The sequence below is a fragment of the Podarcis raffonei genome, chromosome 13 (assembly GCF_027172205.1).
Source record: "Podarcis raffonei isolate rPodRaf1 chromosome 13, rPodRaf1.pri, whole genome shotgun sequence".
Taxonomy (NCBI): domain Eukaryota; kingdom Metazoa; phylum Chordata; class Lepidosauria; order Squamata; family Lacertidae; genus Podarcis; species Podarcis raffonei.
This window is the reverse complement of record NC_070614.1, coordinates 42,679,281-42,706,691: the sequence shown is the minus strand read 5'-3', so window position 1 is coordinate 42,706,691 and position 27,411 is coordinate 42,679,281. Positions and strand designations below refer to the sequence as shown.

The 27,411-nt window shown below is 41.8% G+C and overlaps 3 protein-coding genes across 3 annotated transcripts; all 3 read left to right on the top strand.

The window, feature by feature from the left end:
• The first annotated feature begins 2,251 nt into the window (after window positions 1-2,251).
• Window positions 2,252-24,225, top strand: LOC128399478 (vomeronasal type-2 receptor 26-like). The gene is made up of 6 exons (XM_053360972.1): window positions 2,252-2,590; window positions 2,937-3,063; window positions 18,972-19,832; window positions 20,870-21,097; window positions 22,478-22,604; window positions 23,087-24,225. Exons 1-6 carry the CDS (start codon window positions 2,538-2,540, stop codon window positions 23,986-23,988), a joined length of 2,298 nt encoding a protein of 765 aa, XP_053216947.1. The 5' UTR covers window positions 2,252-2,537; the 3' UTR covers window positions 23,989-24,225.
• Window positions 4,419-7,283, top strand: LOC128399484 (vomeronasal type-2 receptor 26-like). The gene has a single exon (XM_053360990.1). It carries the CDS (start codon window positions 5,388-5,390, stop codon window positions 6,288-6,290), a length of 903 nt encoding a protein of 300 aa, XP_053216965.1. The 5' UTR covers window positions 4,419-5,387; the 3' UTR covers window positions 6,291-7,283.
• Window positions 14,025-18,389, top strand: LOC128399487 (vomeronasal type-2 receptor 26-like). The gene is made up of 2 exons (XM_053360993.1): window positions 14,025-14,160; window positions 17,556-18,389. Exons 1-2 carry the CDS (start codon window positions 14,129-14,131, stop codon window positions 18,016-18,018), a joined length of 495 nt encoding a protein of 164 aa, XP_053216968.1. The 5' UTR covers window positions 14,025-14,128; the 3' UTR covers window positions 18,019-18,389.
• Window positions 24,226-27,411: the final 3,186 nt, after the last annotated feature.

Sequence of the window (27,411 nt, the reverse complement as noted above, 5' to 3'; positions counted from 1 at the left end):
GCATTCAGTGTATTCTATATTGTTTCAAGGAAAGGTTAGAGAATGTCTTCCATAGCTGATTCTATGATCTTAATTTCACTGAGAAAACTTTAAGGCAAGTATGTCATAGACCAGATTCCTGATTATGAGAGGATGGCACAAGGCACTTTTTTTAAAAAAAATTTTTTTTATTAAATTTCCAATTAACAGAACAATCATATCACAGTTTCAAATTACACCAATACATAATAAACTCCAAATATTTCCAAATATTTAGCCAAATTTTGTTGGGGGTACCCATGTTTCGAGCTCAGAAAGGGTCCAATCCGCGGCAAAGGCACATTTGCAGACTTCCATACCATACTTGGTTTTGTCACAATGAATAGGCACCAGAACATCAGTAGAAAGGCTGGCCAGAACAAAAGCACTCAGCTATTTTATCCCGATGCCTATCAGCCTGTTTAGCTTTATCACAAATTTCCAACAAGTGATCCACCATGTTGAGAAAACTTACTGTATTGCCTCCTGCTTATAAGGCATATTTTCTAACCCTGTGTCACATTTGTAAATTCATATTAGGAGTGGATATAAGCTAATATAATCACGTGATTTTCAAATATAACCCAAATCACTCTCTTTCATATCCCTTTAACATTTTTGAAATATTATTTAGCTCATATATGGTTCTGCTCCAGTCATTAATAAAAAAACTGAAGGGGTTTTCTTCTACCAAATGTTCCCAAATGTCAACCACCTATACAAAGGGATTCTCCACTTACTGTTGCATTTTGCATGGACATGGATTGGGATGCTTTCTCAGGATGATGACACTATAGAGAAGTTTAAAGAGGACATGTTCCCATTGTTTTCCAAAAAGGGCATCTGCTTTGACTTCATAGAGAAATTCCCCAAACAAACTTCTTCCAGTGATTTTGGTGACATGCTAGAAGAGGGCTTGAAATCTATCAAAGTTGTTATGGAAAGCACTGCCAAAGTTGTGGTTGTATATGGAGAAATTCAGAGTATAATGGCAATGAGATCAATGCACCAGCTTTTACACTTTGCAAATATATCAATGAACATCCTAACAAAAGTCTGGATTATGACAGCTCAGATGGATTTCACATCATTTCCGATCCAAAGAAGTTCAGACATAAATTTCCTCCATGGTGCTATATCTCTTGCAATTCACTCAAAGGAGGTGTCAGGATTCCATAAATTTATTCAGCATAGGAACCCTTACTCAGAAAACAATGATGGTTTCATAAAGGACTTCTGGGAGGAATCATTCAGCTGTACATACCCCAATTCTTTTGTAGACAAGATGAACAAGAAAGTCTGCACTGGGGAGGAGAAGCTAGAGACCCTTCCCGCATCTGTTTTTGAAATGTCTATGACAGGAAATAGCTACAGCATCTACAATGCAGTCTATGCAGTGGCACATGCATTCAGTACAAGGCATTCAGCCCAAGTCAAACACAGAGCAATGGCAGATGGAGTAAGATTGGACCAACAACCATGGCAGGTAATGTCCTGCTCATGATTTTAAAGATTGAGGTATACTGCCATATTTGTAGATGCAAAAACTTCCCATTGCATGCATCTCCATCCAAGACCTCTAGCAATTATTTGCTGATTTTATGGCAAGCAGAGATAGGTGAGACTTAGAAAGCTCTTTTCAGTTCAACTCAAAATTTCTCTGTGGTAGAACAAGGGAGGAAAGACCTGCTGTATGAGCTAGGGAAAAGTATCATTTCCTTTGAGTGAGTTGAGTGAACACAATGAGGGGGCAAACACAGAAGGTTGAACAAGAATGCCACATCTTATGAAGAACCAGCTTCTTGCCTTTCTTTGATGATTTTATTTTATTTTATTGTTTGGTCCCAGCTTCTGCCAGCCTAGCAGTTCAAAAGCATACCAATGCAAGTATGTAAAGAGGTACTGCTGTGGCAGGAAGGTAAACAGCATTTCCATGTGCTGTAGGACGGTGTCCTGATGCACCAGAAGTGGTTTAGTCATGCTGCCGACATGACCCAAAAAGCTGTGTGTGGACAAATCCTGTCTCCCTCAGCCTGAAGCGAGATGAGTGTCGCACCCCATAGTCCCCTTTAACTGGACTTAACCATCCAGGGGTCCTTTACCTTTACTTGGAACAAGCATATGTCATAATCAAGCACTATCTGAGGGGCATTGTGGGAAATAAATACATCTCCTAGCATTTTAGTTCGTTTACTATCATTTTTACCAGGATTAGCCTACATACATCCTTTCAGGACAACATAATCCAAAATCTTCATGTCTGATAGATTATAACCTTGATGTGTATTTGCATCCTTTGCACCTTTTAAGTACAGCCTCCTATTTTTTCACCCTCATAAATTAGCTCCACCATGTTCTCAGAAGTATTTCTTTTAACAACAGTGTGGAGGAAACAGTTTCCTTTGATCAAAATGGCGAATTGCTTGCTGGATTTGACATTATAAACTGGATCACATTTCCAAACTACTCCTTCCTCAGGGTCAAAGTTGGAAAGATTGAGCCCATGGTTCACCAGGACAATGTCTTCATCATTGATGAGGATGTCATCGTATGGCCCAACCAGTTTAAACAGGTAGTAACTGTGCATATTTTGGGATCTATTGAATAATTTCCTCAATGTTCAAAAAGTCACATTGTCTCCAGATTTTGAAGTGGATGTTAGAATGCTGGAGACAAATGTACAGAATTCAAGCAACACTGTCATAATGCAAATTTTGTCTCATGTTTTCTTAATGTGGGTAAAGGACTCCAGTTATAGGGAAGTTCACCGCATAAACACAATGTGCACTCAAGAATTCATTATATTTCCTTATGACAGTATCAAGCCATTCGTTCACTGCAGAGAAATAATAATGAAATAAAAGCTCCACAACCTATTTTTGGATTTTTTAAAAAACTGCTTTATCATTTATTAACAGATATGCCCCATTTCCATATGCAATGATCACTGCAGTTCAGGTTATAGAAGAGCTAAGAAAGAAGGGAAGGCATTTTGCTGCTATGATTGCTTTCCATGTCCAGAAGGGAAGATTTCAAACCAGAAAGGTAAGGAATGTTGTATGTAGATGTGTTCTGTTTAACAGTTGCCACCTATTTAACAGATGGATATTATGTGGGTGGTGCTGTGGGTTAAACCACAGAGCCTAGGACTTGCCGATCAGAAGGTCAGCGGTTTGAATCCCCGCGACGGGGTGAGCTCCCATTGCTCGGCCTGCTCCTTCCAACCTAGCAGTTCAAAAGTACATCAAAGTGCAAGTAGATAAATAGGTACCGCTCCGGCGGGAAGGTAAACGGCGTTTCCGTGCGCTGCTCTGGTTCGCCAGAAGCAGCTTAGTCATGCTGGCCACATGACCTGGAAGCTGTACGCCGGCTCCTAAGGCCAGTAAAGCAAGATGAGCACCGCAACCCCAGAGTCGATCACGACTGGACCTAATGGTCAGGGGTCCCTTTACCTTACTATTTATTTTGCAAATATATCAGCTACAATCCAGCTTGCTCCCATCAGCATTTTAAATGCTTAAACTAATTGCTCTAACATTAAAAATTGTGAAATGTTAGCACACACAAAGCATATGTAAAGGGTTAATGGCAAGAACCATAGAACTCTGTGATGTCATACACTCTGTGGCAGTTATGGCAGTTAGCTGAACGGTCTTAACAGTTAGAACAGATTTGTTGTGTGCTGCTGCTGTCTGCCTAAGAGTTATCTGAAGAAGTGTGCATGCACACAAAATCTTATACCCAGAACAAACTTAGTTGGTTTCTAAGGTGCTACTGGACAATTTTCTTATTATCTTATTTTACATAGATCAAACTGTTACAGTCTGCAACAGTTTAACCTATGTAAAAGCTATTAGCAATTTAAGTAGTTCCTACCGGCATTGAACATAATAATCTGCAACTGCAAGAATACTAAGTCAAAGTTATTTGTTCTTTAAACTTTATACGGAGAGTGTCTTGTGTAGTTTTTATAGGAGGGAAAGTAGAAATAATAAAAGGGTCAAACAATCCAGGGCTGTCTTCCACATATTTCACATGAAGTAACTTGGGTGACTGAAGAGAATATCAGACAAATACATAGATGATAAGAATATTAGTGGGTTGGATCAGTTGAAACAAAAAGACTGTGCAAGCCCCAGTCCCGAACACACAAATCACGATGTGTGACACCTTCAGCCGCTAGCAGGATGGCTGAGATTTGTTTATATTTCTGGATTTCTTGGGAACCATGAGAAAGCAGAAGTGCCAGAAGAGTTTGTCCAGTGGTTTGGGTGGGATCAGTATGCTGATGACCATATGTCAGGAGTGCTCTGATGGTGTTTCCTGCTTGGCAGGGGGTTGGACTCGATGGCCCTTGGGGTCTCTTCCAACTCTATGATTCTATGATTCTATGATTCTATTATAATTACAGTGATACCTCAGGTTAAGTACTTAATTGGTTCGGGAAGTCCGTTCTTAACCTGAAGTGTTCTTAACCTGAAGTGAACTTTCCCATTGAAAGTAATGGAAAAGTGGATTGATCCGTTCCAGACAATAAAAAAACCCCTAAAACAGCAATTTAAGACGAATTTTAGTGTCTAACAAGACCATTGATCCATAAAATGAAGGCAATAATCAATGTACTGTGCTATAAAATAAATAAGACAGTATTGTAGATGAAAAAAATTAAAATTTAATTTTTTTCTTACATGCACTGATGATAGTCATTGTTTGGATGGGGGCTTTTATCCATTTCTGAAGTCACACAATCAACCAGTGGCTGAATTGGGCTCCACATGATCCCCAAAACAATGGCAGAAGGCAGAGTCCCCCAGAAGTCCCCCAAACGAAGGAACAAAGCAGAGACAAAGGCACAGGGCAGACTCACGTAAAAAAATCCCAAACCTGGCTAGGTGCTACACCTGGGGATGGGGCAAGGGTTGGTAGAGGACTTTTCGGCCCAGACTCATCTTTCTTTTCTTAACAGCTTCACTGTTCTTGGTCTTCGTTAGGCAAGTGCTTCTTACCTAACTTTGGGGCTGGGATGCAACCTCCTGGGCATCCTCCTGATGTCAGGGCCTGGCTCCGGGCATTCGCAGAGGCCTCAGAGAGCTCTCGCTGCTGGAGCCCCAGTCACAGAGTCTCCGTAGGCCCCACGGATGTCTGGGCTTGCTCTGGGCAGCGGTGAGGCCTCCAAGAGCTTGGAACACTTACTTCCGGGTTAAAAACGTTCGTAACCCAAAAAACCATAACTCAAGGCATTCGTAACCAGAGGTACCACTGTAGTACAAATTTAACATTTGATATTTCAAGTTCACTATCCTCATTCAGGAACAGAATGCCATACTTAAATATCATATTATATCTATTTTTCATATATAATTTCAGACATGGATGATTGCTTTCAATGCTCAGAAGATCATTATCCAAACATTGACCAGGATGGATGCCTCCCAAAATACATAAGCTTCCTGACATACAATGAGCCTCTGGGGGTTATTTTGACCACATTTGCAGTTTTATTTTCTTTAATCACAACTTTGGTTCTTGGAATATTCCTCAAGCACCAGGACACTCCCATAGTCAAAGCCAATAATCGGAACCTCACCTATGTTCTCCTGTCCTCTCTCCTCCTCTCCTTTCTTTGTGTTTTGCTATTCATTGGCAAACCAGATGAAGCGACATGTCTCCTACGGCAAACTACTTTTGGTGCAATCTTCTCAGTGGCAGTTTCCTCTGTATTAGCCAAAACCACAATAGTAGTTCTAGCTTTCATGGCTATCAAGCCAGGCTCTAGGATGAGGAGATGGGTGGGGAAACAACTGGCAACCTTTATTGTTCTTTCCAGCTTCCTTGTTCAAACTGTTTTTATTACTGTGTGGTTGGCAACCTGTCCCCCATTCCCAGATGTTGACATGCACTCAATCAATGAAGAAATTGTACTAGAATGCAATGAAGGGTCAAATACCATGTTTTACTCTGTTTTGAGCTTCATGGGTTTCCTGGCCATTGCCAGCTTAACTTTGGCTTTCCTAGCTAGGAAGTTGCCCGATAGTTTTAATGAAGCCAAGTTTATCACTTTCAGCATGTTGGTCTTCTGCAGTGTGTGGTTGTCTTTTGTCCCAACTTACTTGAGCACAAAAGGGAAACACATGGTGGCTGTGGAGATCTTCTCCATCTTGGCCTCTAGTGGTGGCTTACTGTGCTGCATCTTTTTCCCAAAATGCTTTATCATTTTGCTGAGGCCAGAACTGAACAGCAGGGGACAACTAATACGAAGAAATAAAGAATAATCAAGTACCTCATCAAGTCAACCAACACACCTGTAATCTTACTGATTTCAATTGCATCAAAATAATTGATGATTGACAGATACATTCCAATTCACAAATGATGTTTTTTGAGTTGCAACGAGTGATATAAATATGGAGTTCTCAACACACTGGGTGATAACCATTGTTACTCATACTCAGAGTACATCCACATAAATATAATCCATAACTCCCTTGAATTTAATGGGCATGCTCTGAGTATGACTTGGATTAGACATCACCCTTTCAGAATAATATGGGAGTACATTATAATTATTATTGTTTTGAAGTACTTCCGTTTTCTAAAATTTTCTAAATATCAATAGCTCACTAAAAAGAATAAAAGAAGGGGCCTAGCATCTGTCTCTCCCACTTAAGAAAAGGCTTTGGCTGAGATATGATAAACATGTTTTCTTTAAAATATTGCACAGCATCTGTGATTCAAAGCAAGTGATTATCTCTCCTGTAATTATTCAAAATTACATCTTCTATCTTGCCCTAGGGTCCTCTTCTGCCCACATGCAAATGATGAAACTAAGACTGGAGGATCTTATTAATAACTATGAACTCTATTTGGTTGGGTCTATAGACATACAGAGACTCATGAGTCTGGCTTTGAATCAGCTGTGTGAGTGACAATTCAAGTTAGGCTTTGCTGCTCAGGATCATGGGAATGGCAGTATCAGAAGAGGTGAACTTGTGCCTAAATAAAGAGTACCTTTAAAGATGGTAGTGTTTCGATTGCTAGTGCTCTTATTGTTGGTGCATGGGATGTGCAAGTTTCATCATATTCCTCAATGTTACATCAGGGTACCCATCCCTATTCTTCACAAATATTATCAGTCAGGAGACCTCATCATTGCTGGCATTATTTCTCAGATCTACATATTTTCAGATACCCTATCCTTTGAGAAACACCCATCTCAGGAATTTTCAGATGACCATATGTAAGTAGGTGCATGTTTCATCCAGATTTACTAGAAGTCAGAATAAATAAAAACACCTTATTGAATTTTGTCTTCTGTAGTTGTATTAAAAAAATTGATTTACCCATTTCAAACACTCATTTCTTTTATTCCAAATTTTATTGAAGAATTTTAAAACATTTACGAAGCATAAAATATTGGCTTACAGGACAAACACTTGTACAAATGTCCAGTCTTGCCTGCAGACATCCACGTGGCATCAAAACAGGCTTGAAACATGTATTACATTACAAATTAAAATTCAAAAATTCATGAACCAGTTTACTTTTATAAGTCTGTGAGATGTGAGATTACAACCGGTTTTTGTACAGTATCTGAAATGGATACTGAACTGAAAAGTAGTCAATGTTCTAATCTGAAGTAGATTACCTTTGATGCAGCATCTAACTCTCAATACAGGGTGCTGACTCACCTCTACCAGCACATCTTGGCCTTGGCATTTGCTGTAAAGGAGATCAATGAAACTCCCCAGATCTTGCCCAACGTCACCCTGGGCTTCCACATTTATAACAGCCATTTCAGTGCAAGCTGGACCTATGAAGCCACGATAGAGCTTCTCTCAAGAAGGGCCAAGGTCATCCCTAACTATAAATGTGATGCTGAGAGCATTCCAATAGCAGTCATTGGGGGACCTAACTCTAATGTCTGTCTTCACATGGCACCCATCCTGTCTACATACAAGATACCACAAGTAAGATCTGAATACATTCACACCTGAATTTCACCAAATTCATGCTTTCAGAAGGAATACATGAAATGCAGCCATTCTTTGAAAGTCCCACTTCTCCGGATTTTGCAAAGCAGTTCTCCAATCAAATAATGTGTCAAAAAATGCACAGATTAAGGTAAAGTGTGCATAAAAAATGAACATTAGTAAAAATATCCTTCAAATGCATTGTGTTCGTGAATATTGCTTTACAAAGATGTGCATGTTAGGCAAAATTTGAATACAACAGGTTTTGTGTTTTAGGAGAAATTTTCATGAAGCTTAAAAAAAATGCCTCATTCATGCAGTTAAATAACTTAAATAGGACTCACCAGCCCTAGAAAGAGGTGTGAAGGCCACTCCCTGCAAGGCCCTACTGAAGAGGCTCCTCGTGAGGCCAGAGGAACATTGCCTGGCTGTTGTTTTATTGATTTAATATGCTGTAAACCGCTTTGAGATTCTTATTAAAAATATAAAGCGGTATAGAAATGAATGAATGAATGAATGAATAAATAAATAAATAAATAAAAAGAAACCTAAGAGAAATATTGAGAAATATTGACAAATCCTCCCAATCTTAAAACGCACACACAGGGAAAGAGAAATCAGTAAGGAGTTGCAAGGGTTGGGGGTCAGATTTAGCCAAAGCACAAATCCTGAACTGGACAAATTTGAATTAGTTAGAAACAGTCCCAGATTTGGTCTGGCCTGCAGGAGTGATCTGGGGCTGTTGGGGCATGGTCTTGGTAGGAAGAATGAGATTTGTGTTCTCATGGCTGTACAAACCAGCGGATTGAAGCACACAATAAAACTGAGCAATTATATATGCTAGGCTCAGTATCTGGTGAGTTGAGGTTTCAATCCTGCTAGTTGCAGGGGCCTGCTTCCTCAGCGTGTTCCTTGCAGGAAATGCACAGGGAAAGTAGACTCCAGTAGGTGAACAGATAATTCAATCCTGCAGACTGCAGGATCTACTTAACCAGCCAGAAATGTGCAGAAGAAAGAAAACACAAGTACACACAAGTAATTGTTTCATATTGAAAACCATTCTTCTTTTTCTCTTTTTTAAAAAATATATATTAAAAAACCCTTAGCTCATATATGGCTCTTCCCCAGTCATGAATAAAAAGTCTCAAGGAGTTTTCTTCCAAAAGATGTTCCCAAATGGGGACCATCAATATAGAGGAATTATCCAGTTACTGCTGCATTTCCAGTGGACATGGATTGGAGTGGTTTCTCAAGATGGGGAAAATACAGAAGGTTTTATAGACAATGTACTTCCAATGTTTTCCCAGAGTGGCATCTGCTTTGACTTCATAGAAACATTCCCAAAGCTAACATCTTCCAGTGGAATCACTGACATGGTGGGGGAGGGCTTTCACTGTGTCAGTGTTATTATGGGAAGCACTACGAATGTTGTGGTTGTACATGGAGAAATTCAGACGATGATGGTATTGAAAATGGTGCCCCAGATTGTAAAATTTGAGCATATACCAATGAGGACCAAGGGTAAAGTCTGGTTCATGACAGCCCAGATGGATATCACATCATTTCCATTCCAAATAAATTGGGACATAAGTTTCCTTCATGGTTCTCTGTCCCTTGGAATTCACTCAGTGGATCTGTTAGCTTTCCAGAAATTCCTTCAGATCAAGAACCCAAGCACAGAAAAAGAAGATGGTTTTATCAAGGACTTCTGGGAAGAGTCATTTAACTGTTCATTCCCCAGTTCTGTGACAGATAATATAGGTGGGCAAATCTGCACTGGGGGAGAGGAGATGGAGGCACTTCCTGTGTCTGTTTTTGAAATGAGAATGACAGCTCATAGCTACACCATCTACAATGCAGTCTATGTGGTGGCACATGCTTTGCACATCAGACAGTCATCCCAATTCAAGCTCAGGGGAATGACAAAGGAAGTAAGATGGGAGCTTCCAAATCCACAACCGTGGCAGGTAATGTCCTGAAGATACTTCCATATATTTTGGTGGGGAACAAATGGGCGAGTTTCTCAAGCTTCCATGAGTTTAACATAAACTTATTCTCGGAGAAAAACTTTACAATAAATCTAGCCTTTGTTTCCTCCCCCCCTCTGCTGCAAATCTCTCCGTAGTTTGTTAAAGAATTTCTTACCATCCCTTCACCTGTGGACCTGTGCACTTTTTGGGGAAGGAGTTTCATAACTTGGTGCTGCTCTGAAATTTTGTCCAGTATTTAATTCAACCATTCAATGAGGGGAAGGGGAATGGTGAATGGCACCATTTATCTGATCAAATCTTTGATTAGCTATAAATTAATCTGTTCTTTGGTAGAGAAGGGCATGCTTGACATATTGGATCTGTTTGACTTCTGTTGTTGGTTTTTTAATGTTTTATTCAGCTATTTCATGTAGGTCTGATTATGTGTTGCACTTCACGCTAGGATTTCGAAGTGTAGAGTGGGCTTGAAATACATTTTTTTTAAGCAAAAGAAAAGAAATAACCAAGATGGGGCTAGGGTTTCAAAGGTTTATTTAGAGTGTCTTGCATTACAAAGAAAGTCACCTTCTGCCGAGTACAGACTTACGGTCCATGCCAATCAGTATTGTCTACACTAACTGGCAATACTTCCGCAGGGTACCAGGCAAAAGCCCTTCCCGGCCCTACTTGGAGTTGCCTGGGATTGAACCTGGGATCTTTTGCCTTCAAAGCATGTACCATCAGTCTCAGAGCAACATGCTCTGGCACCAGGAGTGGCGAACAGGCAGGGGCGTGGCTGTTGCGGGTCGCGGAGGCGTAGTGCATGTTGCAGTGTGTGTGCAATGTGCTTTGCGGGGGGTGGCGCACAGCGCGCATCCCAGGGGTGTGTGGCGAGCGGTGCACGTTCCCGGGGGCGGCACGGATGGCACCCCCCGGATGGCACCTGGGGCAGCCCGCTGCCCCCGCCCCACCTTCATCCTCAAGTGGGTACCATACCACTGAGCCAAAGCTCTTCCCAAGGTGCCTTACTGGTTTAGTATCTCCTTCTACAGTGGTACCTCGGGTAAAGTACTTAATTCGTTCTGGAGGTCCGTTCTTAACCTGAAACTGTTCTTAACCTGAAGCACCACTTTAGCTAATGGTGCCTCCTGCTGCCGTCGTGCGATTTCTGTTCTCATCCTGAAGCAAAGTTCTTAACCTGAGGTTCTATTTCTGGGTTAGCGGAGTCTGTAACCTGAACCGTATGTAACCCGAGGTACCACTGTATTCTCATTAGCTTTGCCAATATCACAAGCAGCAACAGCATCAGAATTGCTAATCTATAATCAATTAAAAACAGCAAATCACAATGCATAAAAGTGTTCCTGAACTCCTCTCTTTCCTGCTGCTGCTGCTGCTGCTGCTCTCAAAGTCATGTTCTGGGAAAGACTCCCACGGCTGGATGGTGATAGTGCTGCAGATGTAGACAATATTCCTTGATGTTTTAAGTTTTAAGTGACCTTTTGCTTTTTCTAACATTAGCTATGCGGACGACATGGTGATACTGTCTTTAACCAAGCAGGGCTTAAACAACATGCTCAGAGGGCTCATGACATATTGTGATACCAACTCCCTCAAAATCAATTTCGCCAAAACCAAAATTCTTACTTTTGGCACGAAAACTCGGAAGCTATTCTGGAATTTTGAGGGCCACTCTATTGAATATTGTTCAGCATTCAAGTATTTGGGCATCACTTTTCAGCATGGGCTTAGTTGGTCAGCTCACCTAAATATGACCATCCTGGCTGCCCGTAGAACCATCAAAGCCTTGGAGAAATTCTTCTATGCAAAAGGCGGCCAGTTGGTTCCTCCAATCAGAAAAGCTTTTATCAGCAAAGTCCTCCCGATGTTACTGTATGGGGTTGAAATCTGGGGGTGGAATTTAAAAACACTACAACAGCTCGAGATTCTACAAAACTCTTTTGCACGAAAGTTACTGGGCCTCCCCAAGGGCTCGGTTGCTACACAGTTAAGAACAGAACTGGGCCTCCCCTCTATTGTTGCGAGAGCCCACATTAGAATAATTAGTTTTTATTGTAAATTAATCAAAGCCCCAGGCTCCCTACTAGCCAGGCAAGCCTTTTTAACTTGTGCTTATAACAACAAATGGTCCAAGGCCATGGAGATTATCACGGCACGCTACTCCCTCCCAGATCTTGACACGCTGTCATCTTGGGACCATCATAATATCCGGGCCTGGATTCTTACAAGAGACGAGGCCATGGACCGGGCACAGTCCGCCACAGCTCGCCTCTCCAAGTGGCTCCCTAAAGTGAAAGTGGCAAGATCACTTGCCAACTACTTGATAGACCTGACGGAGCCCAATTTGAGAAGAGCGTTTACCATGGCCCGTTTCCATTCTATACCCACGGCCTTCTTGCAGGGGATTTACTTTAAGACCCCCATTACTCAGCATCTATGTCCATGCACAATGAATGAAGTAGAGGACTTCATACACTTCTTTTTCTACTGCCCTATTTATGAGCTAATAAGAACTAAGCTCCTCCTCTTGATCCCGCCCACCATCACATCTAAGGAAGACTGTTTGAAATCGCTTCTTGTGGACGCAAATCCCCAAATTTCACATGGGGTGGCAATCTTTATAGTGCAGGCTTTGAAACTTAGGGCTACACTGACTGGGTAGTGTGTCCCAGACCTGGACCTGTTTTAATTCTTTGTATTACCTTTTTAACCTAATGTGCCGAGCCTATTTTGGGGCCATTATATGTTTTATATACATCTGCATTTTAGATTCCCGGCGCTGGCAACTAAATGTTTATATTATTGTTTTAGGGTAATTTAAATGTCACAATGCCAGTAATATCGTTTGAATTTTGTTAGGTTGCTTCTCTCTAGCATTTTTGTCCTATCCTGCTATGGCTGTATGCTAATGCAATAAAGGTTTGATGATGATGATAGCTTGCAAAAAGCTTTCATGGAATCATAATCCCGTGCCTTGGTTATACTTTCACCCTGTTTATGATAACATAGTTTGAGCTTTTATATGTATCTTCCATCTTATTTTCATTATTTAGCTCCATCAGATTCTCAGAAGTATTTCATTTAACAACAGTGCAGGAGAAAAGGTGCGTTTTGATGCAAATGGTGAATTAATTGCTGGCTTTGACATTATAAACTGGCTCATGTTTCCAAATCAGTCCTTTCTTAGAGTCAAAGTTGGGATGATAGACTCCCTGGGTATCCAGGAAAAACCGTTCACCATTCATGAGGATGCCATTGTATGGCCCAACCAATTTAACCAGGTGGGTTCTCTGAATTTTTCAGGGTTCATTCCATCACTTGTCCCATGGTTGTTTCTCAGTATTCTGTAAATTTATTTAGCCCAATTCAAACTATGGCTTTCAATCTGAACATTCATGTTGTAGTTCCATAATAATGTGCCACTTAATGTTCATTCTTGGGGTGGCAGGGAAGACTTTGGCAATTCCACCCACCATTCAATTACATGCATTCTAACTATAAGCAATTTTGGCTTCACACACTAACAAACAACCTCATTTATAGTTACTATGGATTGTTGAAAATGCACCGCTTTACCCTGGCCACTGTTAACAATTTTTGAGTCAAACCATTTCTATTGTTCGACTCACATTCCTTTGTTTTCTTTTTAAATATTTTATTGATTTTAATGACTTTTTATGTTTTGATTTAATAACATATATATGGACTATATATATGTTGCTCACTGTTTTGTTGGCCTTTGTTGGCGCCGAGCTCCCATGGCTTGCGGAGAGTTGCCTGTTCTGGGGGCTGGGGTCGGGGGAAGCTCGGGCTTCCCCCGCCCCAGCCCCGCACCTGGGGGGGAAATAATTTTTCCCTCTTTATTCCCCCCCCCAAAAAAACTAGGTGCGCCTTATGGGACGGTGCGTCCTATAGGGCGAAAAATATGGTAAATAAACCATACCATACCATAATATGAGCCAAGGGCTCAAGTTCTAAAAGTCCACTGCATTTGTAATACTTTTTAGTGTTCGGAATATTTCCTAAAACATTATATTTTAATATTTATGGACAGACTCGGCCCATTTCTATATGTAATGATCATTGTGGTTCAGGTTATAGTCGGACCAAGAAGGAAGGGAAGCCATTTTGTTGCTATGATTGCATTCCATGTCCAGAAGGAAAGATTTCCAACCAGGAAGGTAAGAAAGGTTAAAAAATGCACACAGATTCACCCTTAAAATGAGCTGAGTAACAGCTGCAGAATCAGAAAGTGTGGAACCACCCATTCGGGTCAGCGGATATTCTATTGAATTCCATCAAAATACTGAAGTAGTTAACAAAGTGCACAAGTATTTGCATTATTCCACAGAAATGACATTGAGTCAGAAATGATAAAATGGGGGGGGGGGGAGCGGTGTGGCCTTGTCTTTGTGAGCCAACAGAGACTTTGGCGAGTCAAATAAAAAAGAGGGATATAAAGCAAAAAGACTGTGGAAGCCTTCCGACCACCTCTGACTCTCTTTAAGAGCGTGTAATTAATATCTTCCTTCCTTCCTTCCTTCCTTCCTTCCTTTCTTCAGACATGGATGACTGTTTTCAATGTCCAGAAGATCAGTATCCAAACATTGGCCAGGACAAATGTCTTCCAAAAGATATAAGCTTCCTGTCTTATGGTGAACCTCTGGGAATCAGTTTAGTCACGTTAGCTCTTTTATTGACTTTCACTACAATTTTGGTGCTTAGGATCTTCATCAAGCACAAAGAAACTCCCATAGTCAAAGCCAACAATCGGACCCTCACCTATGTTCTCCTCATAGCCCTCGTTCTCTCCTTCCTTTGTCCTTTACTTTTCATTGGCCAGCCCATAAGAATAACCTGCCTCCTTCGACAAACTGCTTTTGCAGTGATCTTCTCAGTAGCAGTGTCTTGCATCTTAGCAAAAACAACTATAGTGGTTCTAGCTTTCATGGCTACCAAGCCAGGCTCCAGAATGAGGAGATGGGTGGGGAAACATGTGGCCATCTCCATTGTTCTTTTCAGTTTCCTCATTCAAATGATGATGTGTACTGCCTGGCTGATAGTTGCTCCCCCACTCCCTGATTTAGACAAACACGCAGGGACTAAAGAAATTGTACTGCAATGTAATGAAGGATCAGTCACCATGTTCTACTGTGTCCTAGGCTTCATAGGAATGCTGGCCATGGTCAGTTTCACTGTGGCTTTCCTAGCTAGGAAGTTACCAGACAGTTTTAATGAAGCCAAGTTTATCACTTTCAGCATGTTGGTCTTTTGCAGTGTGTGGCTGTCCTTTGTTCTTACCTACCTGAGTACCAAGGGAAAGTACATGGTGGCTGTGGAGATCTTTTCTATTTTGGCCTCTAGTTTTGGATTACTGGGCTGCATCTTCTTCCCCAAATGTTATATTGTTTTGGTGAGGCCCGAGTTAAACAGCAGGGGGAAGCTTATTATAAGAAAGAATTAAAGCATGAACAAGTCTATTTGACAAAACTGTTCCCCAAAGCCAACAGAGGAGCCCATGTAGCTCTTCTCCCTGGATTTTCCCCTGACAAAGTACTCTGATTAAGGGAAGCAGTGGATCATGTATCCTAGACTCATAGACCAGAGAGGGACCCTAATTCCAGGATGCTGACTACACATTTTGGAAACTACATTGGTTACAAGGTCTTCCATAATGAGCTTCTAATGTCTTCCTTCCCCAATACAACAGTGGTCCCTTATTATCAAGTGAAAGGGAAATTAAAATAACAGTTCTGAATATGGGACAAACACATTTTCTTCAACAATTCTAGAGGGAATTCTAAGCACTGAATGAATAATTACATTGCTTCTTGATCATTAACAGGGCTATAATTTGAGCGGCTGCTTCTCAAAAAACAATGGGGACTTACAGTGGCCACTGGTAAACCTAATGCAAAGTATATTAAAATTAATCAGAATTAATCAGACTTGTGATCCACAAGTCTGATTTCGGATACTCCGACATTGCATCGTCTCAGGAAAATAAACTACCATTTAAACGAGACAATTTTTATCTTGGAGAAGATAAAACAGAGTTTTTGCATAGAACAACCAGTTGCCTTTGTATTGAGAATGGTAGTTTTAGTATTCTTGCTGCTGGAACTGTTTTCATACAAAGTATGTCAGGCTCACATAGCAAAATGCAGACTCCAAAGTCCACACCGTCCACTTCACATGTATCCTCAGCCAGGAGAGTTCCTCATTGGTGGCATTGTTTCCCATGGTGGCTTCATCTCCTCTCCAGCAACATTCACTGAGGAACCCCCACCAGCGCTGCCTGAAGAGCTTGTGTAAGAACTAAGCCACTCATTTATTACAGTACAGGAATGATCAAACCAAGAGTTTCAGCCTCAGAATATTAACTGAGGCTGCAAACTTCTACCCATTTACCTAGGAATAACCACTTTTCATTTCAGTGGGGCATAAGCTGATGTAAAATCCATAAGAATCTCGTGTGAATTAAAAGAATACTGTAGAAGCTCCCATTTCTCAATAGGGAAATGAATATACCGGTAAATGTATTGAAATGTGTGTGTGTGTGTGTCTGTGTCTGAGATAGCCCTTTTGAACAGCTGATTTTGATAGACTTTATCTGAACAGGAGTGTTAGTGAGAATGCATTAAAAAAACTTATTCTGAACCTAAATGCTCATATGGTTTCATTTCCTGATCTTAGGCTAAAATTTGTTTCACAATGATGGCATATAATATGAAGTATAGAATTCTGTGAATTACAACCACCATCTCTGCCTCATGAGTAAGGAAGGGGTCATTACAGGAGAGAGCTCAGAAACTTTTTTAATGTTAGGAAAAGACTTCAGATGTTTCAGGGAAAGACCCCAGGGGTTCCAATGTTCCTATGGGCACCACATTAGCAACCCCTGGTCTAGATACCATTGGCCTTAATAGAATGGAGAACTTGGACAAAAAAACAAATTACATTTCTATAGGAACAAATGTCAGGTTCTGCACTTAGGCAGGAAATACCAGCTGTACAAATATAAGATGGAGAACACCTGGATTGCCAGTGCTATGTCTGAAAAGGATCAAGAAGTCAACAGAAGTATAGTGCCAGAATCAAAAGAAGTAATAGAACAGCTCTATTCTGCCATGCTCAAACCACACCTGGAGTACTGTGTTCAGTTATGTTCAGGATATTGACAAGCTGCAACATATGCGGAGGAGGGTGACACGTATTATCATGGGTCTGGAAGCCAAACCTTATGAGGGAACATTGAGGGGGTTGGGTATGTTTACCAATAAAATAGAAGACTGAGGTGATGTAGGATTTTCAAATATCTCAACGGCTGTCACCAGGAAATTGGAGCAAGCTTGTTTTCTCTTGCTCCAGAGGGTAGGACCAGAACCAATAGATTCAAGTTGCAAGATAGGGGATTCTGTGTAAACATCAGGAAGAACTTGCTGATTATAAGAATTGTTCAGCAATAGAATGGACTGGGAGTTAACTCCACTGAAGTCAATATGATTAACTACTGTGTTGATATGTAAAAGGATATATCAGTTCCTTCTGATATTGTTTGCAACTCTTCTTCTAGGGTGGTGCCTAAGGGTTACCAGCACATCTTGACCTTGGCATTTGCTGTAAAGGAGATCAATGAAGACCCTCACATCCTACCCAATATCACCTTGGGCTTTCACTTATATGACAGCTATAACAATGCAAGAAACACATATTTTGCGACACTGCTGCTTTTATCCAGGGTGGAGAAATTTGTTCCTAACTATATATGTGATGTTGAAAATAATCTGGCTGGGGTCATAGGAGGACTTGATTCTGAAATCTCCTTTTATATGGCAACTGTTTTGGATATCTATAAGATTGCGCAGGTAGGGCACCCATGTACAATATGTCTCTTAGCTTGCATAGAGAAAGAGGCTGAATTCACAACACTAGTTCAGGGTGTATCACCAGCTCAGGGGAAGGGTGAAATTGTAAGCAGAACCATATGCACCACCTTCAGATCCTTGGGAAATAAAGGTGGTACAGAATTAATATAACATAAAATAACCTAAATGAGGGGAAAGAAATTCTGCAATAATAGAAAAAAATATGTCACCCCCTCAATCTCTTACACACATCTCAAGGAAATCCCAAAGGGCAATGATGGGAGACTGGGTTTCTTCATCACCAGCCATGACACCATACCCAATATGTGAATGTTTAGGGGGAAAGACTTTCAAATTAAACACACTCTGAAGGTATGACAAACTGCAGATATAATCCACTTATGCAGGAGAACAGTAACAGTACTGAGAAACTGGTCCCAAAGTGAAATAATTGTTCATAAATAATGTCTGAGGAGTTTTGAAAAAGAAGAGGCAGAAATGGTAGTTCTGCTGTGTGTTGGGGTATGAGCATTGTGAAGATCATAGAATCACAGAGTTGGAAGAGACCACAAGGGCCATCGAGTCCAACCCCCTGCCAAGCAGGAAACACCATTAGAGCACTCCTGACATATGGTTGTCAAGCCTCTGCTTAAAGACCTCCAAAGAAGGAGACTCCACCACACTCCTAGAGAGAAAGAAAGAACCTAGAGAGAAGAAATGTGCATTCAACCCAAGTTGCGATTCTGACATGGCTTCAGTAAATAATGTCCAATGCAGGGGTAGGCAATCCTCTGTTTGGGGCATGGTGTGTCCCTCTAATCAGTTTTGTCCATCGTAGAAGACGCTGCCAAATTCTGCAGGGTATAAAAATAAAAATAAAATTGGGACATTGCCCCTCTCTGGTCAACAGAACAAATGCTTAACAAACTGGAATGGGAGATGACCCCAATTTTCAGGCCATCTGCATGTGTGTCTTTAGTATAAATGAGAAAGGGCATGCAACCCCTGGTGGGTGGCAAAGGGCATATCTGACTAACAGGATTCATCACATAATGTATATGAATAGTTTGAAAGAACTCTGCAAATATTACTTTGCCTCTTCTCTTCCTCCATTCCCTCTTTAGCTCATTTATGGCTCTGCTCCGGTGATGAATGATAAAAGCCCAGGGCTTCCCTTCTACCAGATGGCAGCCTCAGAAGCCCTTCAGTATGAGGGAATTCTCTCTTTGCTTCTGCATTTCAGGTGGACGTGGATTGGAATTATTGCAACAGACAATGACAATGGAGAAAGATTTGTGCAAACCATTTCCCCAATGTTTACCAAGAGTGGTGTCTGCTTTGCATTCATAGAAAGAATCCCCAATTTTAGTTTTATTTCTGAAATTCCTGGAATGCTAACACAGGGGGCAACAATAAATGAGAAAATCTTTAGCAGCAAAGCTAACGTAGTGGTTGCCTCTGGAGAATCTTACTCCATGACAACTTTGAGATTGCTTTCATACTTTTCAGAACATGATGACAAGACAAAGAATGTAGAAAGTAAAGTATGGATAATATCAGCCCAGGTTGAGTTTGCTTCATTTGTCTTTCAAAGGTATTGGGATGCAGGAATATTCAATGGCGCTATAGCCTTTGAAATTCACATTAGAAACCCACCAGGATTTCATCAGTATGTTCTGCACAGAAACCCTTCCAGCACAGATGGGGACGGATTTATCAGGGACTTCTGGCAACAGGCCTTTGAATGTGTGTTCCCAGATATCACTGCAGACAAGACAGAGGGGAATATTTGCACCGGAGAAGAGAAGCTGGAGAACCTTCCTGGATCACTTTTTGAAATGAGCATGACAGGCCACAGTTTCAGCATCCACAGTGCTGTCTACGCCATGGCCCATGCTTTACATGCCATGTCCACATCCAGACTCAGACATAGAAGAATGGCATACAAAGAGAAAGGGAAGAATCTGAATCAACCATTTTGGCAGGTAAAGGCCGAACATCCTCACCCGCGAAAGCCCTGTTACTTCCTGACACTCTATGGGTTCCCAAAATCCTATCAGCTTGCTCTTTCCTCTCAGAGTTCAAACATTTGCGCAGGTGTATTAGGAAGAAAACCCAGAACTGAATTTATAATTCTGCTGACAGAGTAGGAGGTGGCACGGATATGGTGGTATCCTAGATAATTCCCCACATATTGTGCTGCTGGCAAATAGCAGCAGACCCTATACAAAAGGGACATGGTGGTTGTGTCTTTCTGTGAGTAGGTACCGCCCTGTGTTTCAGAATAAAGTATTTGTATGATGGAAGCTTTGCAGCCAAATGAGATTCGTATATAGCAGGCACGTCCAACAGGTAGATCATGACCTACCAGTAGCTCACTGGCCGTCTGTTGCAGATCACAGGTAGATCAGTGGCTCCCCTCCAAAGAAGCTCAACAACTTTGGCTTCCCTAACAAAAGCTCAACATTTTTGGCCTGATCTGCCAAAAATGGTCCTTCCTCCCCCTCTAAAAATGCTCAACAACTTTGACCTGAATCCCCCAAAAGGGGGTAGATCACTGCCAGTTTTTAATTCTGTGAGTAGATTGCAGTCTCATGGGAGTTGGCCACCCGTGATATATAGGAAGCAGTGGTAATGGTTGGGAGAGATGTTCAGCATTCCCTCTATCCCGTATCAACCAAATCCTTCCTTAGAACAGGTGGTTGCGCACCACTGCCATGTCTTCTGAGATTTTTCTGGGAGACCAGGGAGGGGGACAAACCTCTCTACTCATATATATTTAACTTGTGGGCATTCAGAGGGAGAAGGGTTGTAAGAAAGATTGAGAGAGATACATGTGTATGAAAGAAAATGGGTTGGCTCTCTCCATGCTTGGGCCTGAATCGACTGACAATTAACTAAATCACCCCCACCATTTGCTGTAGGTTCTTTCCAGAGGAAAAAAAATGATCGTCCCTGCATTAGACTGCAGTCTTTTCTATACCCCTTTCTTTTCTGCTTTCTTTCTCTGTTTTCAATCTAGCTCCATCACTTTCTGAGAAGCATCTCATTTAACAATACGGCTGGAGATGTGGTCTTCATCAACCAGAATGGGGAGGCAGCATCTAGCTTGGATATTAACAATTGGATCATATTTGCCAACCAAAGTTTTCACAGAGTGAGAGTTGGGAGGATAGATCCTCAGGCTCCACCAGACCAATCATTCATCCTTGATGCAGATGCCATAACATGGCACAGTTGGTTTAACCAGGTAGGGTTGCATTTTTTGCTAATTCAAAAGAGATTCAGTATTGAATAAGCAATCATTATCCACCTGCAAGTCTACTCACTGTCTTTTGAGCTGCAAGTTACTGAGTTGTGTATGACCAAAGGATCCAGGTACCAGATTAAAAGCCAAAAGATTACTGCTAGAAGCCACGCAAGGAATGAAGGCAAATACTTTATTAAGGCAGTTACAAAACTATATATTTTAACTATAAAATGAAGTTAAGCAAGGGTAAGAGTGTCAATATGGTTTCGGGGAATCCTACTTCAGACGAAAATAACAAAAGTTCAGTTGTCTCAGCCTAATTCCAACCATTAACAGTCCCCACTGCAAGCTGCATCCATGCAAATGTGATTTTGCATCACACAATCCTTCATCAGAATGTGGGTCATTCAGCCAAATAGAGCCTCTGGGTAGATTTCTCCAGCACAAGAGGGTATGCATGCTCACAGACATGAGAGTAAATGTGTGAAGAGTAAGAGACAGAGCATTAGGAATAGATGCATCAATTTTTAAAAATACGTTTTCAAAGGTATATCTTTTTCTTAACATGCTGAGAATTGTATTACAGCATTCCAAGAATTCTCATAGGCATTGCATAGCTTCAATCCGGTTCATGTATTTGTCCAGAATATTTTTAATGGAATTCAAAAAGATTGAATTTAACAACAACAACAACAACAACAACAACAGCAACAACAACAACAAACAATACCCCCACCTGGGTGGGTTTTCCTAGCCACTCTGGGTGGCACATTCAGAACTCTTCCTTACGCAGCATCTGATGGCACCAAAATCGGTTCTAGAGCTGTCTACCTAGTGGACAACATACTCAAAAGTAACAATTATAACAAAATTAACAAGGAAACTAGAGTAACTTTAAAGTGTACCTTAATGGACAGAGCAATCTTTGCAGAACAGATGGGGTACTGCACATACCAGAGGAATGTCAAGGGAATATCACATAACTTCAAAAATTACTATTACTAATACCAGAAGAAGCAATTGCTCTCTGTATAGCCATTACATATTACAGTGGTACCTCGGGTTACAAACGCTTCAGGTTACAGATTCCGCTAACCTGGATCTAGTACCTTTAAGGGTACTACTTTACTTTACTTCAGGATGAGAACAGAAATCTAGCGGCAGCTAGTGAGAGGCCCCATTAGCTAAAGTGGTCCTCAAGTTAAGAACGGTTTCTGGTTAAGAACGGACCTCCGGAATGAATGACATTCTTAACCAGAGGTACCACTGTACTGAAATGCTGTGTCAGTTTAGTAAAGTAGAGAAAGGCCCGAGTACTTAAAGCATTCCAAACTCATTGTTCTCTTGCTGAATCCTTCTATTCTTTCATTTACGGAACAGACTCAGCCTCTTTCTGTCTGTACTGAGAGATGTCTTCCAGGATCCAGCAAGAAAGTGAAGGAGGGACAGCCCCCTTGCTGCTACGATTGCATCCCATGTCCAGAGGGGAAGATTGCAAACCAGTATGGTAGGAAAAATAAATAGATTAAATAGATCCAGACACAGTACTTAGGATTGAGAGGTGTTGTAAGGATGGCTGAGTTAAATGTTCAAAGGAGAAGATTATCTACTGTGTGTGTGATCCTGCCTCTTTGTGCTTATTGCTCTTCAGATAGTCTAAATATGTTAATCAAATGAGAATGACTATGATTTGACAGGAGCCGGGTAGTATGTGGTTCAGCTTAAATCTACAAGGGGCCTTGTCACTCCTGCTGACTTACACAGACTGCACCTAAGCTAGTGTAATGATACGTTCCAATATCATGAGGAGCCATTTACAGACCAATAGCTCTGAACCAATTAAATTCAACAATACCACACTACAGAGCATCAGACAGTATTAAACATGTGTTTTCATTTGAGCAGAGCTCTTTTCTTCTCAGACAGATAGTCAACATTTCAGGAAGCTGATGTGATATGAGCTAAAGGTCATTTCCTTATTTTTTCCAGATATGAATGACTGTTATAAATGCCCAGACAAAGAATATCCAAGCAAGAACCGGGATGCATGTCTACCCAAGGATATCAGCTTCTTGTCTTACGAAGAACCTTTGGGCATCAGTTTAGCCTGCTGCTCTCTTTCCCTTTCCTTGATCACTGCTCTGGTACTAGGTACATTTATGAAACACCATGACACACCCATTGTCATTGCAAACAACCGAAACCTCACCTACACTCTCCTCATCACTCTCCTGCTCTGCTTCCTGTGTGCATTGCTCTTCATTGGCCGACCTGAGAAGGTGACGTGCCTCCTCCGACAAACAGCTTTTGGCATCATCTTCTCAACTGCTGTTTCTTGTGTCCTGGCAAAAACCTTCACGGTGGTTTTGGCCTTCATGGCTACAAAACCAGAATCCAGGATGAGGAAATGGGTGGGGAAAGGACTAGGCCACTCCATTCTCCTTTCCTGCTCCATAGTCCAAGTAGGCATATGCACTGTGTGGCTGGCAACCTCTCCCCCATACCCAGATGTGGACATGCACTCTGTGATGGAAGAAATCATACTAGAATGCAATGAAGGATCTGTGACAATGTTTTACTGTGTCCTCATCTACATGAGTTGTCTGGCAACTGTCAGTTTTGCTGTGGCTTTCCTCGCCAGGAAGTTACCAGACAGTTTCAACGAAGCCAAGTTTATCACTTTCAGCATGTTGGTCTTCTGCAGTGTTTGGCTGTCCTTTATTCCTTCCTACCTGAGCACCAAGGGAAAATATATGGTGGCAGTGGAGATCTTCTCCATCTTAGCCTCCGGTGTTGGGTTGCTTGTTTGCATCTTTTCTCCCAAATGTTATATAATCATTCTGAGGCCTGAGCTGAACAATAGGGAACAGCTAATAAGGAAAAAAAATTAAAGAAATAATAACCTGTCCTTCTGTTGTATTTTGTGCTTTTTTCTTTGTGTACACTAGAATATTTGCAAATACGTGTTCAGCAGCTGCCTTATATGGGTTTTCTAGACATGGTAATTAATGATTGCCCATCATAAATATTGACTATTGAATTCACCCCAGAGAAAAGTGTGAGCAGGGGATTAACCTCTGATGCTCTGAAAAATCTGCCTTAATGCTGTATTGATTTTAACACTTGATTGGAAGCCGCCCAGAGTGGCTTGGGAAACTCAGCCAGATGGGCGGGGTATAAATAATAAATTATGATGATGATGATGATGATGATGATGATGATGATGATGAAACCAAGAACCTGTCAGCTCCCAGGAATCCAGACAAAGTTAAGTGACATGATTGGTTTGCAAAAGACTCCCTTTTGTAATTATCTCTGAGGTGGCTATAATTTATGACTGAGAGAAGATTTTCTCTTTGCTGGTGGAAATTTACCTTCTGTGATTGAGCTGCTTTCTCACTATTAATAGAAGGGAAAGGAAGTTGATCATTAATGGGCTGAATGCAGAATAAAATGTATGCTCTAATTAAAAATGTTTTAAACAGGCTCCCGGTTCCGGCTGCCTTGATTGGAGCCAGCTCCCACGACAATGGGAGATTGTTGGCAAACATGAAACAAGGATGATTGAGGGTAATTATCCTTTCAAATTCCCCCGTGGGACGGGGGAAGCAGGCTGCACTCACAGATCATCTGGGTACCTGGCTCATGCTCCAGCATGGAATGCGAAAGACAGGGAGGCACTGAGTGCAAAAGCACTTTGCCTGTCGGTATCCCTCCTAGGAATAAAAAGGGTTTTCTTGTGTGAGTTTCTTGTGGCTTATTAGCTGCTCTCTCTGTGCAAAGGTCAGAGGGGGCAGGGCTTCTGTTGAGGTAGGTGATTAGCTGTGGGAGGAGCTTATCAGAGCTTGTAGGGCAGCAGCTGAAGAAGGAACAAAAAGGGTTTTCTTGTGTGAGTTTCTTGTGGCTGATTAGCTGCTCTCTCTGTGCAAAGGTCAGAGGGGGCAGGGCTTCTGTTGAGGTAGGTGATTAGCTGTGGGAGGAGCTTATCAGAGCTTGCAGTTTGATCCATCTTTTAGATTTAGGGGAGCTAGTCTCAAACGTTTGTTGGGGGAGACCTAGGTTTTTTTGGGGGGATTTATTTGTCCTGTCTTCACGCTTTTTATGATGGAGGACCGCTGTAGTCACCCCCAACGACACCTTCTCAAGATGGAGGGTGAGGGAACAGCTGTAGTCGCCTGTGGTTCCTGCGCAATGTTTGCCATCTTGCCAAAGGTTGCAGGCAGCTTTACCTGCAGCAATTGCATGTTAATTGCCCTCTTAAAAGACAAAGTCCAACAACTGGAGGAACGTGTAGCTACGCTCCAAAGAATTAGAGAGCTGGAGCTCTTCTTGGAAGCAACAGAGCACACCGTCTCCACCAAGGAGGAGACAGGGGACTCCCCTGAGAAGGAGGCTAGTTCACCAACACAGGAGCCAGATATATGGAGAAACGTGACTCAAAGAAGTAGGAGGCCCAGGGTTCGCTCTGATTGTTTAGAAATTCGCAATCGCTTTGAGGTCCTTTCCCCTAGCATAGAAGACGAAGAGCAGACTCCATTTGAGGATCTCTCCCTCATTACAGTCGATCAGGTATATGAAGACGAGCAGCAAAGGCAGTCCTCAAGGAATGTGCAGGCGAGCTTGGAACGGACAGCTCACGGAAGAACCCCAACCAGACCTAAGAGGAGGCGTGTAGTGGTGATAGGGGATTCCCTACTGAGGGGAACAGAAGCAGTGATCTGTAGGCCTGACAAGATGTCTCGGGAAGTGTGCTGTCTCCCCGGGGCTAAGATCCAAGATGTAACTGAACGACTGCAAGGAATCATAAAACCCACTGACAAATACCCCTTCCTCTTGGTTCATGTGGGAACCAATGACACTGCAAGCAATAGCCTCCAGAAGATCAAAAGAGATTATGAGGCTCTGGGCAGGAAATTGAAGCAATTAAATGCACAAATTGTCATCTCATCTGTCCTCCCAGTTGAACGACGTGGCCCAGGGAGAGAGGGAAAAATAGTGGAAGTGAACAACTGGCTTCGCAAATGGTGTAAACAGGAACGGTTTGGATTCTTAGATCACGGAATGCAGTTTCTTGAAGATGGACTTCTGGCAAGCGATGGGCTGCACCTCACAACGGTTGGGAGGATTTTTTTGCCAAAAATCTCAGAAACCTCATCAGGAGGGCTTTAAACTGACTAATGTGGGGGAGGGAGACAGTGCTCCTGAAGGTAGGAGTCTATCAATTGATGAAGATGATCATCCAAATGTCATAGACCGAATGGAGCAAACAGCACGCAGACCTAGTGGTGAGAGGAAAAAATCCTTAAATAAGAGACACGGGGGAATGATTAATGGACTTCAATGTCTGTACACTAATGCGCAAAGCATGGGAAATAAACAAGATGAGCTTGAGCTCTTGGTACAGCAAACTAAATATGACATAATAGGCATCACTGAAACCTGGTGGGATAAGTCCCACGATTGGAATGTAATAATGGAGGGATACAATCTATTTCAGAGAAACAGACCAGACAACAAAGGAGGAGGAGTGGCGTTATATGTCAGGGATGTGTATACCTGTGAAGAGATCCAAGATTTAGAACCTCAAAGCCAAAGTGAGAGCATTTGGGTCAAAATTAAGGGAGAGAAGAATAACAGTGACCTCATTGTGGGAGTTTACTATAGATCCCCAAGCCAAACGGAGGACATAGATGATGCCTTCCTGGAACAGATGGCCAAGCATGCAAAAGGAAGGGAGATAGTAGTAATGGGGGACTTCAATTACCCGGATATTTGTTGGATGTCAAACTCAGCCAAGAGCATAAGGTCAAACAGATTCCTCACTGGCCTTGCAGACAACTTCATTGTCCAGAAAGTGGGAGAAGCAACAAGAGGAACATCCATTTTAGATCTGGTCCTAACCAATGTTGATGACCTGGTTAGTGGGGTAGAAGTGGAAGGATCATTAGGCGTGAGTGATCATGCTCTTCTGAAGTTTACTATACAGCGGAAAGGAGCAGCCAAGAATACTAGGACTCAATTTCTCGACTTTAAGAAAGCCGACTTCATAAAACTTGGGGAAGTGCTGGGTGAGATCCCATGGACAGTAATACTAAAAGGAAAGGGAGTTCATGATGGCTGGGAGTTTGTTAAGAGGGAGATAGTAAAAGCACAACTTCAGGCAATACCAATGAGACGGAAACATGGAAGGTGCCTAAAGAAGCCAGGGTGGCTATCTAAAGAACTTTTAACTGAGTTAAGATTAAAAAAGGATGTGTACAAAAAATGGAAAAGGGGGGAAACCACCAAAGAGGAATTCAAACAAATAGCCAGCA